This window comes from Paraphaeosphaeria sporulosa (genome assembly GCF_001642045.1).
Source record: "Paraphaeosphaeria sporulosa strain AP3s5-JAC2a unplaced genomic scaffold CC84scaffold_6, whole genome shotgun sequence".
Lineage (NCBI taxonomy): Eukaryota > Fungi > Ascomycota > Dothideomycetes > Pleosporales > Didymosphaeriaceae > Paraphaeosphaeria > Paraphaeosphaeria sporulosa.
Genome location: NW_017253365.1, coordinates 112,855 through 130,101, shown reverse-complemented (window position 1 = coordinate 130,101; position 17,247 = coordinate 112,855). Strand labels below are relative to the sequence as shown.

The 17,247-nt window shown below is 52.5% G+C and overlaps 6 protein-coding genes across 6 annotated transcripts; 4 read left to right on the top strand and 2 right to left on the bottom strand.

Annotated features, from left to right (window-relative positions):
* Positions 1-17: 17 nt before the first annotated feature.
* Positions 18-1,227, bottom strand: CC84DRAFT_1164829 (uncharacterized protein). The gene has a single exon (XM_018178574.1). The coding sequence runs from the start codon at positions 743-745 to the stop codon at positions 128-130; it is 618 nt and encodes a 205-aa protein (XP_018034691.1). The 5' UTR covers positions 746-1,227; the 3' UTR covers positions 18-127.
* A 260-nt stretch (positions 1,228-1,487) lies between these two features.
* On the bottom strand, positions 1,488-4,113 carry CC84DRAFT_1164827 (DUF1900-domain-containing protein). Its single transcript, XM_018178573.1, has 7 exons — positions 3,961-4,113; positions 3,884-3,912; positions 3,770-3,829; positions 3,575-3,717; positions 3,475-3,523; positions 3,323-3,420; positions 1,488-3,275 (listed from the first exon to the last, which is right to left on the bottom strand). Exons 1-7 carry the CDS (start codon positions 3,992-3,994, stop codon positions 1,817-1,819), a joined length of 1,872 nt encoding a protein of 623 aa, XP_018034690.1. The 5' UTR covers positions 3,995-4,113; the 3' UTR covers positions 1,488-1,816.
* A 1,610-nt stretch (positions 4,114-5,723) lies between these two features.
* CC84DRAFT_1217793 (uncharacterized protein) lies at positions 5,724-6,750 on the top strand (the record flags this gene model as incomplete). Its single annotated transcript, XM_018182932.1, has 2 exons — positions 5,724-5,893; positions 5,988-6,750. 2 exons carry the CDS (start codon positions 5,724-5,726, stop codon positions 6,748-6,750), a joined length of 933 nt encoding a protein of 310 aa, XP_018034689.1.
* A 4,701-nt stretch (positions 6,751-11,451) lies between these two features.
* On the top strand, positions 11,452-12,258 carry CC84DRAFT_787436 (uncharacterized protein). Its single transcript, XM_018187387.1, has one exon. The coding sequence runs from the start codon at positions 11,537-11,539 to the stop codon at positions 12,137-12,139; it is 603 nt and encodes a 200-aa protein (XP_018034688.1). The 5' UTR covers positions 11,452-11,536; the 3' UTR covers positions 12,140-12,258.
* Positions 12,259-12,682: 424 nt separating this feature from the next.
* CC84DRAFT_787433 (uncharacterized protein) lies at positions 12,683-13,483 on the top strand. The gene has a single exon (XM_018187386.1). The coding sequence runs from the start codon at positions 12,843-12,845 to the stop codon at positions 13,290-13,292; it is 450 nt and encodes a 149-aa protein (XP_018034687.1). The 5' UTR covers positions 12,683-12,842; the 3' UTR covers positions 13,293-13,483.
* A 634-nt stretch (positions 13,484-14,117) lies between these two features.
* Positions 14,118-14,561, top strand: CC84DRAFT_1217792 (uncharacterized protein; the record flags this gene model as incomplete). Its single annotated transcript, XM_018182931.1, has 2 exons — positions 14,118-14,312; positions 14,370-14,561. The coding sequence occupies 2 exons, from the start codon at positions 14,118-14,120 to the stop codon at positions 14,559-14,561; spliced, it is 387 nt and encodes a 128-aa protein (XP_018034686.1).
* Between the last annotated feature and the right edge of the window lie 2,686 nt (positions 14,562-17,247).

The window sequence follows — 17,247 nt, the reverse complement described above, 5'->3', positions numbered from 1 at the left end:
TGCACTGTGTGCTTTGGTTCATGATGTTATGATGTTATGTTCTATTTTCACATTTTGCACTTCCATGTCCAAGACGAAACTTTTAAGGGGTATCAATCACATCCACATCCACGCGCCGCTGTACCATCTACAACAAGGCCAACCCAAACACACCAGCAACCACACCCACGAGTCCCCCTCTCACACTCAACGCCGCCGCAGCACCCGTGTTCTCAGCCGGAGCAGACTGTGTCGGCGTCCCGGTGCTCGCAGTTGCATTGCCCCCCTTGGTAGTGAGCTCGCTCACATATCCGGTAATCCCACTCGTGATCCCCGTCCCGCTCGCAACCCCACTCGGCAGCACCGCGGCACTCGTAACCAGCGTGCTGGCCCCCGTCTTGGTCTCATACGCAGGCACACTCTCTCCGGCCGCGCTCGCACTCTCCGTCGTAGTACCCTGCTCGAAGTTGGTCTTCTCGCTCTCCGCAGCGGAAGCGGTGGCAGTCGCCTCGCCCCACCCCGGCATAAAGTCCGGGCTGTACGTAGCAGTTCCCTCGTACTGCGCGCAGCCAGGCACGGTCGTCTTGGGCGGCGCGCGGCCGCCGCCGCAGTCGAGGAAGGAGCAGATTTCGCCGTTGGTCGGGTCCCAGTAGATCATGGAGGCGCCGCCGAAGGCGACGGTCTGGGAGGAGGTGCAGCCTTCCAGGTTGGTTTTGGCGAGGGCGGTGGCCGCGAATGCGGCGACGGTGAAAAGGGTGGTCTTCATGGTGATGATCGTGTTTAGTTGGTTCAACAGACGGCGTGGTTGAGGTTGGCAAAGGACGAAGAAGATGTCCGGTAGGTATTAAATAGGATTAAGTTTTGTATGAAGGTACTTTTGAGCGAGTGACTGTAGTTCCACAGAACCAAACGAATGTGTGAGCGACCGTGTGTATTAAACCTCTCCGAAATGAAACCAGAAAGGCGATGGACTCCTCCCCACGCGTGGGCAACAAAGCCCTTTATACCGACCGCTGCCTGTAGGATTATCGATAGTCTCCACGCGATTCTAGACCAATCCCACGCGCAAACCTTCCTGAGACTGAAACTTCCCCCTTATGCCGAATCGGGCGCATGCAATTTCACCAATTCCTATGCGCCGCGCTCCCCGAAGCGAGCACAAGAATCCGCCGCCCGTGTCACCGCGAAACGGGGCGTGTAGCCATAGACTCTGTCTAGACAAACAGATCAGCACCCGCGCTGCCTGATAAAGCGATCCGCAAGGCCAGAACGCTCGTTGTCTGCGAGGAACCATCCGAAATTGCGATGCGCAATCCCCAAGCGCAAACGCTAGCGTTGCGGATGTTGGCGCCAGCGCGCTATTTTCGGCTGCGCCTCTGCGCCCTTGTCCGTGCTGGCGACAGCAGCATCCCCGTGGATATTGGTTTGTTATGCGCCGAGGTCCTGTTTCCGTGTGATGAAATCGTTGAAGTGATTCATTTTGAAATCTCAATACCGATCATAGCATTGAAGCGCTTGAGTGATCCATTTTGGAAATATTCGAGTAACATATCGACACATGCCGCTAACTACCACGGAGGAAGAGAGACAACCAACGCTACAGACCACGCACCCAACATATTCAACATTGCCCAGGCCGTTCCGACATGACCATTGCAGTTTTCCCTTGTTTTACATCGTAAACCAGCAGCTCGAGATTCGAAATAATGCGCGAACGATCCGTAACAGTACAGATCCAGAATGAACCTGCCAGCCACGGATCCGTCACCAGCAACGACACAACGCACAGATTGCGTGATAAGTCGCGCGCTTGCTGTGCTCAGCTTGTCGTTGACAATCAAGATCGGGCCTCTTCCAGCTCAAGCTCCAATTCACGAATGCGCTCATCCTTCTCGCGATCGCCGCCTTGCGAGCTGATCTTGGTTTCCAGAGTGCCGACTTTCTTTAGTAGCAGGGCAATCTGGTCAGACTGATCGGACATGATCTGGTTCTGGCGCTGCAAGGTCTCGCTTTGTTGTTGAACCGTGTTCTTGATATCGGCCAGGAAGTCCTTCAGTCCAGCTGCGGCGCCTGAAGCGGTCGGTGCAGGCGTAGGCGTCGACGATGAGGTAGGGGTTGATGCGGCAGGTGCAGGTGCTGAGGCAGCCGGCGCGGGAGTCGGGGCCGGGGTGGGCTTCGATGGCTCGGGCTCCTGCTTTAAGGTAGGACCACGCGTCGTCTCCTCCTGGCGTGCAGCCATAGCAGACGGCCGCTCAACAGGCTTCGGTACCTCCTCGAAGCTGCTGGTCTCATCTTCAGATTCTTCGTCCTTGTCAGCGAACTTCGACGCACCCGCCGCGAGAGAAGCCTTGTTGTCGCTCATCGAGGGAGGTGGTCCACGGGTCACTGGTGATGGAACGGGAGCTTCTACAGGTTTGGGCGCTTCGGTCTTTGTGGGGGACGGGCTTCGGATGGGTTCAGCGGCCTGAGGTGGCTTGTATTCGGCGGGGACCTCCTTAGGACCATCGCCTTCGTACACTGACTCCAGGGAGATCTTTGGAGGCAAAGCCGTCTTGCCGCCAAACCATTCTTGCGCAGTAGCACCGGCATTGAGACCGGTCGTAGGTGGGTAAATATCGCTTTGGAACATCTCGGCGCGCCTGGGAACGATGAAGGAGATTGGCTGGATGTAAGAGTCGTTGACAGTCTTGAAACCACGGAGAACCTCATTCTCGTGCAGGTTGATGCCGCGCTTGGGCATGAAGGCGATACCACGCTGCGGCTCGCCAGACTTGTATTCGGAGAGATACTCGAACTTGTCGTTCTCGTATTCGTAGTAACGGATGTTGCCGTCGCCCTTTCCAGCAAGGTACAGGCACTGAGTACCCTCGTCCCAGAAGGGCATGCAGACACCGGAGATGCTGTCCAGAATCGTGAATCCGCCGATAGGCTCTCCCGGCTTGCGCGCGTCCCACAGAGCAAGCTGGCGGTCGCTCATGCGAGAGAAACCCGTGGTCGCAATGCGGTCGTGCTCGCCCAACCAAACAGCACGGCTGCTCTTGGCTCCTGGGTGGCCCTGGACTTCGATCGCGGGCGCTTCCTGTCGCACATCCCACACACGCAGCTTCTTGTCTCGGCTTGTCGTGACGAGCTGGGAGCCATCGGCGCTCCAGGAGAGAGATTGCACGATGTCCTTGTGCTTCAAGGTGAGCTTGGCTGCGCCAGCCTCTACATCCCACAGCTTTACGGTGTAGTCTCCGGATGAGGACGCGAGAACGTTTTCGGCGGCCGGGTTGAAGAGGACGTGTCCGACTTTCCTATGGTCGAGTAAGCGCTTACTCCGTGGAACGCGCGGCAGGCATACCTCAGATGGCCGCTCAGCTTGGCGACGGGAGTGACATCGTTGGGTTCTTCAGCGTCGCTATAAAGCGAGAAGCCCTCTGGCACCTTCCAAATGAAGACCTGTCCCTAGTTAGAGTCCACCCCCCGCGAACAATCTAGGGGTGGCGAACGCACCTTGCCATCGTCCGAAGCCGAAGAGATCAATGAATCGTTGAACGGACTCCTGCGTGTCTATGAGCGTTGCTCCTGCGGCTTGCATGTTGTGTGCGCGTACCAGTCGGTGTCGAGAACAGCGGCGGTGTGCCCCCGGAAGAGGGGTATCTGCTCGGGGACGCGTCCCTTCTCATTGAGGGGAATGACGGCGAATGCGCCACCGCCGCTGGCTTCCCAGTTGACGGAGAGGTATTCTGGGTTTGCCTGTGCAACGTGAGCGCGTGCCCTGCTTCTGCTTGGAGAGGCGCGAGCGGACCTTGATGAGGTTGGTGTCCCAGGCGTTCTTGGAGATGCGCAGGTTGTCGTAGCTTTGCTCCTGCTCGAATGGTCAGCGGCGACGATCGCGGGTATGCCTGTTGTCTGTCCGCACCTTTTTCGCGCCTTGTCCGAAGACATGGCCTGCGACATGTTAGCTGTCAGCACCCGCGCAGCTCGCGCGACACTCACGGTACTTGGACGCTCGTACGAAGCGGCCAGCCATTGTTTTTTGTACAGCCTAGCAGAGAGGTTTGCGACGGTACAGCGTTACAGCGGCGGTGAATCGCCCCTGAAGAGAGAAAGGTGGTGGAGGCTGTGGGCGGGAGGCTGTGGCAGGGTTTCGAATGTCGAGCTGCGTTTCAACTGCAGGGTAGCCGTCTCTAGTCCTTGGCAGCGGTCCCCAGTCGACCCTTCCCCAAACGAACACTGAACTGCCCCTCTACACCGCAAACGAGCTGAATCCATGCTATTAGTCCTACTCTACAATTCACACTGGCTTCGTTGCTGCGTGCCGTGCCCGTTGCTGCCTCACAATGATCTAATTGGCCATGGTGCCGCAATCCGCGCCCAGTCAACCAACATGTCGACCCGAGAGCATCATCAAACGCGAAGCAAAGGGCCGTTAGCCATCATCAGAGGGGCATTGACATGTGCTTGTGCCTAATCATCGACATCATGAACCTACGTGAGGTATAGAGCTTAGTGTACCTGCCATTTCCGAAATTCAACTTTCACTCTGACAACGTGTGAAAACACCCAATTACTTATTCCGTACATTCGACAAACCCGTCAGGAGCACACATGTGAACCAAGGAACAACATCAAGTTCTGCGCTACGGAGACTGCGCAATTCTACAAAGCCCTGACTATGTATTGGTGTTACATGGAATACTGGAGGCTCGCGGATCAGTGTTGGTATACTCGGAGCTCCGTTGGAAGTCATTCATGGAGACAAGCTGAGGCTACATGTTCGGGGCTCCTTACTCGAATCTGTTCTTAAGGCCATATCTGCAGCAACGTGTCGAAGTACTGGAGGTTTATGACTTCGGCTACGGTTTTCTCTGGCAGCGTCTCTATGGTTCTTATGAGGGGGCCACGTCCGAGACATGGTGCGATGAGAAGTCGTTCGTGAAGGAGGTATTTGCGAGCATCTTAGTCCTGCGGACACGCTTGAGCTTCTACCTCGGACCTCACTTCAACACAAAGCATCTTACATTTAAGATGCCGTTTTGGATGGTGAGTTTGCGTCGACGACTGGGCGAAGCGCTTGGTTGCAAGCGCGAGGTTTCTTCTTGACGCACTAGGATGCAGGTGGTGCAAGACGACCACCGGTATTTGAAGTGGCTCAAGCCGGCAGATACCTTGTATCCATGGGCCTGCGCAGCCACGGATGCCACGAGGCACCATGTAGAGCGGGACGAGTTCTTGTCGATGGATTGATTTCACGTCTCAAAGGACTGTCGGGGGCACTTTGGCCAGCATTTGGCGAAAGAGCTGCTCGCGTCCATCGGCGTCGAGATTCGAGATCGCAATTGAATCGAGGCTGAAAATGCTCGCGGCGCTCTCCAAGCAATGAAGCCTTGCGTACCTGCACTTACATAATAGGAGGTGACGAAAAGACTGCGACCTGCTGAGGCAGAAGTAAGGAACATGGCCTTCAAGCTCAGGTCTATCTCCAAACATGTCGATGTGGTTGTTGCCGTGACTCGTTTTGGATTCATTTATGTTTTGTAGCCAATCAAAGCACATAGCTGCTCTTTTATTCATCCAATCACAACACTTACCCCGACCCTTTTCCTCCGCGTCTCAGGCCCGAGCCGAACCTCGGCAACCTTCCCCATAGACGTACCAAACCACCGCGGCGGAGAAGCTTACCAGCCTGCTTCGCAGCCCATTGCTCCATACGGCCATTTCACCCAGGCATTCGTTCACAACTCTCGTAACTCCCCAAAATGACAGACAAGCTCCCCGACCAAGCGGTGCAGGCCGCCGATAAGGCCGTCGAGCAAGTCAAGCACGCCGCGGACACCGTCAAGCGCGAGACCCAAGCCCACGGCGGCGTTGGCGGCAATGCGGCTGCAGCCGTAAAGCAAGCAGACCGCTTCATCCTGCGATTAAACAAGTAAGTTCCCATTCCATCCATCTCCTCTCACACAGCTCCCTACCTTCCCCACAACCGTTCGAACGCCATCGCGTCGCTAACCCGCCTACCCCAGACTCCTCGCCACCCCCGGCGGCCTCTCCGCCTTCCTCTCCACCTCAAACTACATCCTTTACGTCCTCGCATACCTCCAACCGCGCGCCTCACCCCTCTACACCCGCCTCCTCGCCGCGCTCAAACTCTCCTCGTCACCGGTTCCTCTCAAGGCCGACCCAAACATCCCCCACCCCGTCGCCGCTCTCGCCCAGCTCCTCTCAAAATGCCGCACCACTCTGCGCCTCCTCGGCACGCTGCCGCTCTACGCCTGGCTCCGCAGCCTGATGGCGGGCCCGAAGCCGGGGAGTGATGCGGTGCTGCACAAGATCGCGGTCGCGCAGGCGAGTTCCTACTTCGCGTACCAGATCCTCGAAAATATCTGCGTGCTCGCGGACAACGGGATCGTGCCCGCAAGCTTCGTCGCGCGTCTGAACCGCAGCGAGCCCACCACCGCGCGGCTGTACACTACCGCGTACCGCTTCTGGCTCGTGGGTGTGAGCTGCGATTTCCTGCGGCTGGCACGGGAGGCACAAAATATTAGCGCGAAGAGGGCGGCAAGGAGTCAGGGCGAGAAGGGGGAGGTTGCGACGAGAGACGAGGATGCGCAGGTGGATAAGAGGTGGTGGATGGATGCGGCGATTGCGACGGCGTGGTTCCCCATGGCGCTACATTTTAGTAATGTGACGGGCGGTGTGCCCGGGTGGCATGCGGGGTGGATGGGGGTGTGTGGGTTGGTTGCGGGCGGTGAGAGGATGAGGGGATTGTGGGCGGCTACGGCATAGGGCGCTGTGGGTGGAGCGTGGTGGACGATGAGGGACTCGGGAGGTTGACCTTGAGTGAGAATTCTTGCGGATCAAAATGGATGTGTTAGATATAGGGCGCACGGAGTGAAAGACACAGCACCATGTATATGTCTGGGACTTCAATCGATGCCTTCAAGGGCCTGCTATCAACACCCCTCTCACCAATGGAGAGCGAGATGACAGCTCTATGGTGTGGTCAACATCAAAGACGAAGAGTGATGCAGTTGCTGGCCCGCGACGTCTTCTCTGCCATCAACACAGTCCTCTGTATTATGAACCAGCATCCGCTCCTCCCTGCCTCAAGACAGACTACTGACAGAGGCAACTGACTCCATACAAGCAGGTGGGGTTTACCAAAAATCGGGGAGTGCATACTTTGTCTTGTTACCTCACAATCCCCAAGCCTTCCACGGTGAAAACGCGCGCGGCAATCTCCAACGCCACTGTCGCCCCTTATTCGCAGAGAAGTGATGCACACCGGAATTGAGGGCGGAAGGTGGTAATCTAGTAATTGAGGGCTCTGCAAACCCCAAGGATCTCGAAAAGTATGCCCTGCGCTCGGCCTGGTTCGCTCAGGAAGCTAACCGCTATCTAGAGGTGTTCAAGGCATTCAAAGGCCCGGCAGTCGCCGAGCTTACAGTGTCATCGGAAGAGACGGCAAGAGCGAACGGTTGCGGCTGTTACGATGGAAAAAGTAAGTATATTTGTGGTTGTTCATGGGATGCTCGGCGCTATGGTGCTTGCGACAATGTTCCAACCAGGCATCGGAACGACGAAGAGCGGAAAGACTTCTGGCATTGCGTAAAAACCGGAGGGATTTAGCTTGCGCCATGTCTATTGAGATGGCTACCTATCAATGTTTTGGGGAGACATGGTATCGAGCATCTCGCTGGCAATAGGCATGCCTGTCTCCGTGAGATGACACTAATGCGATCCATCAACACAGGAATTGTAGCTTATAATGTATCATGCTATCCATGGTGTTGAAATATAGGTTGTTCTGACGGATTGGATGCTCGGGGGCAACAGTTTCTGCCTATGTTACCCTCGCGGTATTCCCCAGTGAAAGGAAACAGATGGTTCCCCAATCTTATGGAGTTGGACGTATTTGCGTGGGAAGCCTTGCCATGGTGTGTTCTTGCATTCCTGAGGTAAGGTAATGCATGCTTCTTTCTGTTGCCGCTTATGGGGTGTTCCGAGGCGGAGCTTCTGAGAGCCATGATACTCCTGCAATTGCGGTGACGGGCCCTTGAAGCAAGTTTGAACAGTAATATCCATATAAACAGCTGGTCTATCTTTGTCTACACAGTCATCTTGTAATGCACTTGATATGACAGTGAAGCTAGGCCGAGGCCTGAACCTTGCCACGCCACGCGAAAAGGGAAACGACTGCAGTCTGCTCACCGCCAAAGGGCTTTCCGAGGATGACCTTGAGAACTTTGACGTTTTTGTTTATCGATGGCTCGGTGCTCAATGTGATCACTTCAGGTATAGTCTGACAGATACCTTGCGCCTACAATGGTCGCCCTCGTACAGGCTCATCCCACACTGGTAGATGCCAGGGCAATGACCAACCCTGCTTTGCAAACGAAAATCATACTTTACTCCATTGGCTGACACTGCCAGCAGAATACATTCTCCCGGTGTGGTATTTTACTTATTTATTTCTGAAGAGAGTTCATGTGCGTTGTTTTGCTGTGGCTTGCAAAAGCTCGCGAAGAGTCTACAGTTGATAATTCTAAAGATCCTCTGCGAGGATGGCATAAGATCTACCATGTAAATAGTCTGGGGCCGCCGAACCTTAGCTCCCTATTCTCTAGGAATGTTCCTGCATGAAAGATTGATCATGGGTAGAGTGGAATCCGCTGGTTCTCGTTTTCGTACATATATTTGCCTATATCTCAAGTCGTATGACAGGAACCTGCCGAGTTCTCCGTTCATGATCGGTCGCGCACAATGAACTTACCTTGGTCTCTAAAATAGGAGGGAGTGAGGCGAACCAGAATTTAGTGCTATTCGAGTATCCATCCTGGAGCAATTGTGAGGTGTCGGAAAGATGAGTTCAAAGAAATGACTCGACCGCAAACCACAGGTGGCGAATGGCCCGACAAGTCGATGAAATAGATGTTTTGAGAGCACAGTAGGGAGGGTCCACCTTGCGAATTGGGGACATTTTACTAAAGATGGGCTGATCGCTGGCAAAGTACCGGGCAGCCTCGCAACGAGTCCAAGGAGACAATTCAGTAGTGTGAGCCCAACGCTGCCGCCTCGTGGCCGCCTCAGACAACGCCTCAAATCACGCTCGATGCGCTAGCATATTGTAATCGATGAAGACCTGTACAATATTCATGATTGACCTACATGTGCTTGTATGGGTGGGAAGGTGGCCATGTGCAGAAATGACCAAAACCCAATGCTAGCCCTGTCATGGATTAGTTCAAAACCGCAGCTCCCCACTATCCTCTTTTATAGCAAAGAATTCCAGCGCTAAATAATAGAGATGTTTTTGGCTATAGAGGTATTATCTACTAATTAATATGATAGAGGTTAGACCAATACGCGCCAAGTAGAAAAGTGTGGGGAGATGGCCACCTGAGCACCAGAAACGCGAGCTGAGCATTCTGCTACGGTAGGTTGTCTAGGCCCCCAAGACATTATAGCCAGACGCGGCTCTCTCTGAGTACTACCTAGTTCAAAAGTCTAGCTGGTACCAGCTCGAAGTGAGGTACCTTCCACAATGCGTTGTTTCCGACTTTGAAATCATCAAGCCGCTGGGAAGGAAAATGTCGGACGTGCTTACTAAGTTAAACGTGCGGCTCTGCTGCACAGGAGGGGCGCCTATCACCAGCACCTACAGCCTCTGCGGTGCCCACGGCATAGGATGCACTGATCGTTCCGAATGTAAAGATGAAAGTATCGTTTTACTCAGGGTAACATCGCGAGTTATTTGTTCACGACAGGCAACCGTGCGATTGTGGCCAGCTTGGAACCCGGCGCCACCGCAACCTCACAGCGCTCTCGCATCACAAGGCAGCCTAACACCACTGCTGGACGCGAGAACACGAAGAACACGGCTTGGAACATCACTGATTTCTCTTTAGTAAGGGCGTAGCAAGCTGGAAACCGCCACTACCACTGGTTGATGCAAATCGCGTCAACCCAAAAAATGACCTAAGCAGATAAAGAAGGACGGTTGACTGGCTGGGATGCTACCCGACGTGCATTAAAACATCGATGCATGCATTTATAGCTGTCCCTTCGTGTCATTAAGTGGCTTACTTACCAGGGCACGATTGAGGGGCTGTTGGTGTGCCCGGGACTTTTGGGCCACAACTTGGTCCCAAGGTCCGTGCGTCAGCCTTGCATATATCCCCCTCCGTGTCCGCATTGCCATTCTGTCAACCTACTCCATTCAGACTGTCGCCTCGGTAGCCCCATACATTTCTCGTTACGCAGCTACTGTTCCATAGCATCAGCCAAGCCCAAGCCTGTTACTGTTGCCTATCGTATCAGGTCAGTGTTTTTGTTGATCCGTTTCCGATGTTGGTCTTAGTCTCGTTCACCTTGTCCGAGTCGTGGCAGCACTCGAGATGTCACAACGATCCCTCTCCACGTTCGCACGCCGCATCATAGTCACGGGCGACTTCAGCACTCAATCACTGCACTTATGTGACTATGGACTCTCTCACTTCTTCTTCATTCATTCGTTCACTATCGCTTCTGGATCGGTGCGCTATTGTTTCCACTTCGACAACATCAACCGCGACTAACTGATCCATGCACTGATCTGTTCAACTCTTCTTGCCATGACCTTTGCTCGTCTTCGAAAAGGTCGGGGCTCGGCAGCTCTGACAAACCAGGTCCCATCTCCACTGATACATTCGTTCTGTGGTATCCCATTGTCGACGGATGCAGGTGGGCTCGGTCTGGCGTACGAAGATTTATGCTCGCAGAAAGGTTATCCCCAAATTCTCTTACTTGGATGTCTGTCCGCTTTAATCTTTGACCCACTGCTGCATGATCTCGACTGACATACCTTCTAGTATAGGCTCGCTTCCTCCAACGAGATGGCTTGACACGTTGCGCTCACCTGCCGTCAGTGTCAGTGCTTCCCTTCAATTCATCTTCCTTTTGCTCAGTTTGATTCTCCACCAAAGTGACAGCCGATGATCTCGCGAGTAGCTACTGAAGCTTTTCTTCTTCCAACTCTGTATTTCCAACTTCCACCCTCACCCTAAAGACAAGGTTACGACGCTATCCTAGCTACGGATCGCTCGCCCCGGCATTGCCACCCTACTGCCTCGCTGTCAAGGCAAGCAGCCCCTACACCTGAGCGAACAGGAGCACGCTGTCGCGTTGGACTGCGTCGTGGGCTATCAAGCACTATGTCACACACGTTCGATTCCACCGTCTTTTACACAAGGGAATCCGGCCTACCTCGGTGGCGCGCCCGACGACGTTTACGATATTCGTTGAGCGCAAGTATCGCAACGAGAGATGCTGGTATTCCTACTACTAGAGTGGCCATTCCGGAAACGTCGCCAATTGACAATCCGCCACCAGGCGGCTGGCGTATTGATGTCGCGGAAGCCTGATAACCTAGTGCATGACCTGTCAGTTGCTACTGGTGTTTACTGGCCACAGAATCTAGCCTCAGTCCTACGAACGATTCCACATACCGAAAACAACGACTGTTAATGAATGTCTCATGATAGAGCCGCTTTTCATCATCACTCTAAGCAAATGATGGTCAATTCCTTGGCGGATGGTCGTTCCGCGATGCCGTCGTACCTTGTCTCGACTGCTCTTGTACGCTGTGGGCTTCTGTCAGGAAAATTACAGATTGTCTTTGCAACAACACTCAGCACATATCGCATGGTCGAGATCGCGGGGTAGCAGCGTACAGTGCCCCTCCTGGGACGCGGTTTCGCACATCATTGGCAGAGACAATTATCAGAAGGCTTCGTCCTTTGCACAGGGGTCAAAGAGAATGCTATTCGTCTGGAACATTGGCACAGCCTCTCGTCGTGTCGCATCATGTATTCGACGAGGTTGCATAATGCACGAGCCCTTTAGCGACAAGGTATCGCGCAGAACAAACAGAGCTTCGCTCATCGGCTCAAAAACGCTGGACGCCGAATCGCCCGCTGGCGTATCACAATCGGTTGCTTTCCCCAGTCGCAGAAAATGGTCGTCCGGCCGTCTAAACATCTCGACTTCCTTCATCATTGTAACCCGTTTCCCTCAGATAGATTTCTCTGGACGAGTCGATTCGATTCGCTCCGGACCCGTTGCATGGCTAACGAAGCAGCGAATGGTCAGCCAACCTACAGAAAGCTGGCCCGGACCCGGACACCACACCGGTTGAATGTGATCACATTCGGAAAACCGGTGCCACCGTCCGGTGAACGTGGCGATGGGAACAATCTTCTCGAATTGAAAGACCACTAAGCGGCTTCAAAACACCGATCCATAAGCCGTTGGATAGCCGATTTGCAAGTCCCAACGAAGCACACGATTCTCACCCGTATCGGCACACGTACCAAGGCTGAAAGCAAGAGGACATTCCCCTTCCGCAGCAATCGTCCCTCATCGACGCGGCGAGCATGGGTACTGCGGAGCTGCCAAAGTTTTCTGGACCATTCAAGAACTACATGGGCATGGTTGCTATGAATTTCAAGGCTGAATTAGTCGTTGCAAGAACCTGGCTGAGCGCGGTTTCATTGGTTGATGTTGATCAGCCACCAACTCTTCGACCATCGCGAATCACAATTTTAACTCTGCGTATGATTGACAAGCCGAGCTTTTTCGGTCGAAAGAGAACAACGAACCAGAAGACCACCAAATTCGGCTTCACTGTGAAACCCGTTGGGCCTACAGCAGTACTCGTTGCGGCCAGAACCGCGGCCAACCAGGACATCCGCGCGTCCATGTGGAAGACTTTCACCAGTCATACACATATTCATTCTGCACGGGTCGATCTTGCTTCTTGACCTCGGACAACGATCTCGAGCAGCTGCACTAAGTTGTGATGGCACAAAGTGTCCGCAAAATATGGAATACGAAGCTTCATGCATTGCCAAGATCCGGTCAGACTGCTGACCGGTCGACCAAAGCTACACCACCACTTGGCACTATTTCATTCGCAGAACCTCTTCCCGATGGTTGCGCCCTCGTGGTGTTCGATATGCACTCATAAAGTTGTCAGGATTGGGCCCTGTAGCTCTAAGTGCCCTGTGGGACAATCGACTAACGTGCAGCGGGGCGGCTTTGGTGAGGCTACCTCGGTTAGATTTCATAGCCCCTCCAAAATGCCTGTACAAGCGGCAAGCTCAAGCTCGCCATCGGAAACGATATCCAAATTCTCGGGTGTAGAGAGCGTCGACTCATTTCCTCAAAACTGCACCAACGAATGTAGGTCCGGTCAACATGTATACCTCGTTTCAAGACACAGAAAGACATACAGTAGTTGTGACGTTAGATGGGTTGTACCCGCAAATACCTCTGTTTCACCGATCTAAGGATGTAAATGAGCACATCTACGAGCGTGACCATTACCTCCTGAGAAAAATCTCCAAGTCGGATTCTATCGTGTCTGGTCGAAGTCTACGCGTCACTCGTCACTTCAAGGGCATAACAATCAGATGAGGAAAGTACCGTATGTATTGCTCTTAAGCTGAACTTCTAGCTGTTTTACGCGAGCAAGGAAACAAGTAGTACCACGATTATTATTAACAAATATCTAGCTGTTTATTTGCTGAAATTTTTGTCTAATAAATCCTTACCCGCCTAATCTGGCTATATTCAGCTTAAGGGCAAGTACATACAGTGCAGCAAATGTCTTAAAGGTCCCATATCGCATCTCTGAAGAATCAAGCACAGTTTGCTTGGCGTGCACCTTGAATTTTATCATCTCCAGGAGCAATTGTAATCATTAACGTGGTTAGAAATGATGCCATCCGCGAAGACTAGAGGTTTGATCGTCTTTTGGCAGGCCTTGTGCAACTTGGGGCGTGAGTCCGACCACAGATGCCGGCACAAACACAGACTCTGTCACTCACGATGTGCCATGGCCTCGACCTCTCTAATTGATGATATGCGGGACTGGCAGAGATGCCCGGCGAAACTACAGGTGTCACCTTGAATAATTCTCACTAGATATGTGTGGTAACACATCGCGAGATCGGTTAGAACATGGTTGCACTATGATTGACTCTGCCTACCATGCGCAAATCCTCGAATACTATCCTCCACCCGATTGCGAACCGCTTCGCTGCAAGTTTCCCTTCAAAATATTCCAAAAGAAAATGGTCCCAGATCCTACATACGGACGTAGCAATTTCAAAATGGCTTCCATACGAGAGTTGGCACAGAAAATCAGCGTACTAGCTGGCCAAGTGGAGACATTTGGAAATTCAGCACTCTCCAACGCAGCCAACAGTCAAACACAATTGCAGGAGCTGGATCTTATTAACAGCATCGAGGAGATGGGAAGAGAGATCCTTGGCCCGAGATATACACTCATGGAAATATTACACAGTGTAAGTAAACGCACTGAGTATATTGCCGTTTGCAAATCTATGCTATTAGGCGCCTAGCCTGCAGATGTAGCACCGTTGCTGATCGTTCACGAGCTCAATCTCCCACAGCGCATCCCTCCATCAGGGTCGATATCGAAAGCTGAGTTGGCGATGTGGTGCAACAGCGAGATGGGAACACGCATAGAGGGAGCCCCTCTCCGTCGTTTCATATGCTACATGGTCATGACTGGTCTCTTCAAAGAGCCGTAACCGGCCGGACCATGGGGAGCATAGCGAGCTCTCACCGCATTTGAGAGGCTCTGATCGCTTTGAAATACTTGGTGGCACTCTCCAGGGGTCTTTGTCCGCACTTCTGCGACTCCCCGATGCGATGAAATCCTTAAGATCTGTCAAGGCAAATACCACGGCGTACAATATGGCCCACAGAATCAACTTACCATGTATCGGTATCTCTAGCAACATCCTAACCAAGCAGAACGGTTCGCATGCGCGATATCCGGCGGTGACGCCGTCGGCCAGAACCTTCTAATGGGCTCTTTCCCATGGGCTGAATATGATCGCCCATCCACGGATTAGTCGATGTAGGAGGCGGAACTAGAGATGTAGCAAAAATTCTCGCATCGTCTACAAAGCATATATGCTGCATCGTGCAGGATCATGATCATGTCGTCACCGCAGGTAAAACGATTGTGCCAGTCGAATTATAGTCCAGGATTGAATTCCAGGCGCATGACTTCTTCCAAATGCAGCCAGCAACAAGGGCCGACGTATTTCTCTTCGCAAGGATTTTCCTCAACGGGAGTGGCTAGTACCGTGTTTAGATCTTACGAGCGTTAGTTCCACTATTGGGGGCGGAAGTTCTGATCTACGAGTATGTTAGTGATAGCGCGGCAGAAAGAAAATGGAGGCATGAGATGACATGGTAAGTTGATAGTTGCGAATTTGACATGAGAAATGTACTACCGATCGAATTTCCCTGACAGCTGGGTGGATATGAGAATGTTGACGTTGTTTAATGGTTGCATACGCAGCGAGAGCCAATGGAAGAACCTTCTCGGGGAAGCAGATGCTAGATTTGTGCTGGAGGGTGCTAGAAGGGTCGATGGGTATGCTCTCAGTCTCGTTGACGTCACTTGGGGGGCGAAGGGTCGCGGCTAGAAAAGGTGTTTCGACTTTAGATCGTGGGCTACTAACATCCGGTGTTATTGAACGAAGTCATCGCTCAGCTTTGGTTAAATGAGTAGTTCCGAACATCGACCATCGAATGAGGGTGAACAGTGACCTGAAGTAAACACACATACTACAGACCATTGGCAGCCCTTCCACGCGCGACTTGCTCCTCAACCTTCTTAACAGATTCCAAAGTCCGCAGAGCTCTAAGCTACGCATTATGTGTGTGAAATTGCTGTTGAAACCCTTCTCACTTGCCCAATTGCTTCAGCAAGCCCTCAGCTATAGAGCACTAGGTCACGAACGAAATCTCAGCATATGTCATCTTATTGCACACAATCCAACCAGTACCACTAATCCTGACCGCTTTTTCAAGAACCCCAGTGGCCCGGAAGATCTCGTTCACGTAGCAATCGATTGCGGAGGGGAAGGTCTGGGCATAAAAGCGAGCAAACCATGTCGCCTGTCCGAAGTCTGGTCTTGCGTGTTCTCAAAGGCTTCCGTCCCTGTGAATTTTGGCAGTGAAGATCTCAGTAGTCAACTCTCTAAAAGTGCGACGACGTGCGTCAGACAAGCCATGTGTGCTTAATTCGAATCCTTCCAGAGGCCATAGCAGACTTTCTAAGATCGAGGAAAATTGCAACAGGAATATCATTCTGCTATACTTGGGCTGCAGAGAGACCTGTCCGATCGCATCGGTTGCAATACGCCCTTCGAGTCGTGGTGGTTGTTCGCTATGTACGAGTTGAGCGACCAAAACATCAGAGCCTGCAAATATGAACCGATAAGAACTTACACGATTATTATATTAGATGGTTGTCAATATCGACCCAAGTGATCTTACGTGGCTGGCGCATATAGATGGACTACTGGCACTACTGAAGGAACCAGGCATCGATCCCCTGCACTCTACCACACTTTACAAGGCGAGCCAGCGTCTGAAGAATATAAATTTATTGCAGGGGGTGGCTAAACAAGTGATCTCTCTGAGAGCGAGCGAATCCCTCTCATGTTGGACGTCTCCAAGCTGCGTCTGAAGACATACGTATCCGAGCTGGAAATACTGCTGGAAAGTACGGATAACCCACATTAGATTGACTTTAAAAAAAAGTAAGAAGTTGCGTAAATTGGGTGTACCGAGATTTAGTGATAGCTTCTGCCCAGCTCAGAGTCAACAAACTTAAATTATACGTCGCGGTATACCATGGAACTGAAGATCCTCACTGAATCATCAGTCAGGTAATATAGCTACGACGCAATCCCCACCTAAGGCAACGCTTAGGCATGTCCACAGTATCCGTTTGACTCCATCCTCATAAAATACGATCGCTACCAAGACAGTGTAGCCGAGTCTCATCTCGCCCGCCAGTCTGAACAAAGCTAGCTATGCCCTTCAGTATGCCTCCGGCACCACCCTATCTCTTGGGATTCCGCGCGAGACTACAATTATTATCTGTGAGTACGCTCCCAAAGGATTCCCCGGTTACTTACATAGCATCTGTATATAGATCCCTACCTTTGGCAGCCCAAAACATTCGCTTGGCCTTAGTACCGGTCATTCCATCTGAAGCGACAGCGATTATGCCAGGCTTTTTGTTTGAGAGCGCAGTTGCCACGAAAAGAAATACTCACATACAATATCCCTGATCTCACGCGGGATGCCCAGTAGGTGGGGTGTTGCCGGAGCCATAATGGTCCTGCGGAAGACTGCAGAATCTCGAGTTTGCCGAAGGGAAGGTAGGCGTAGAGCGAACTGAGCCGGGAA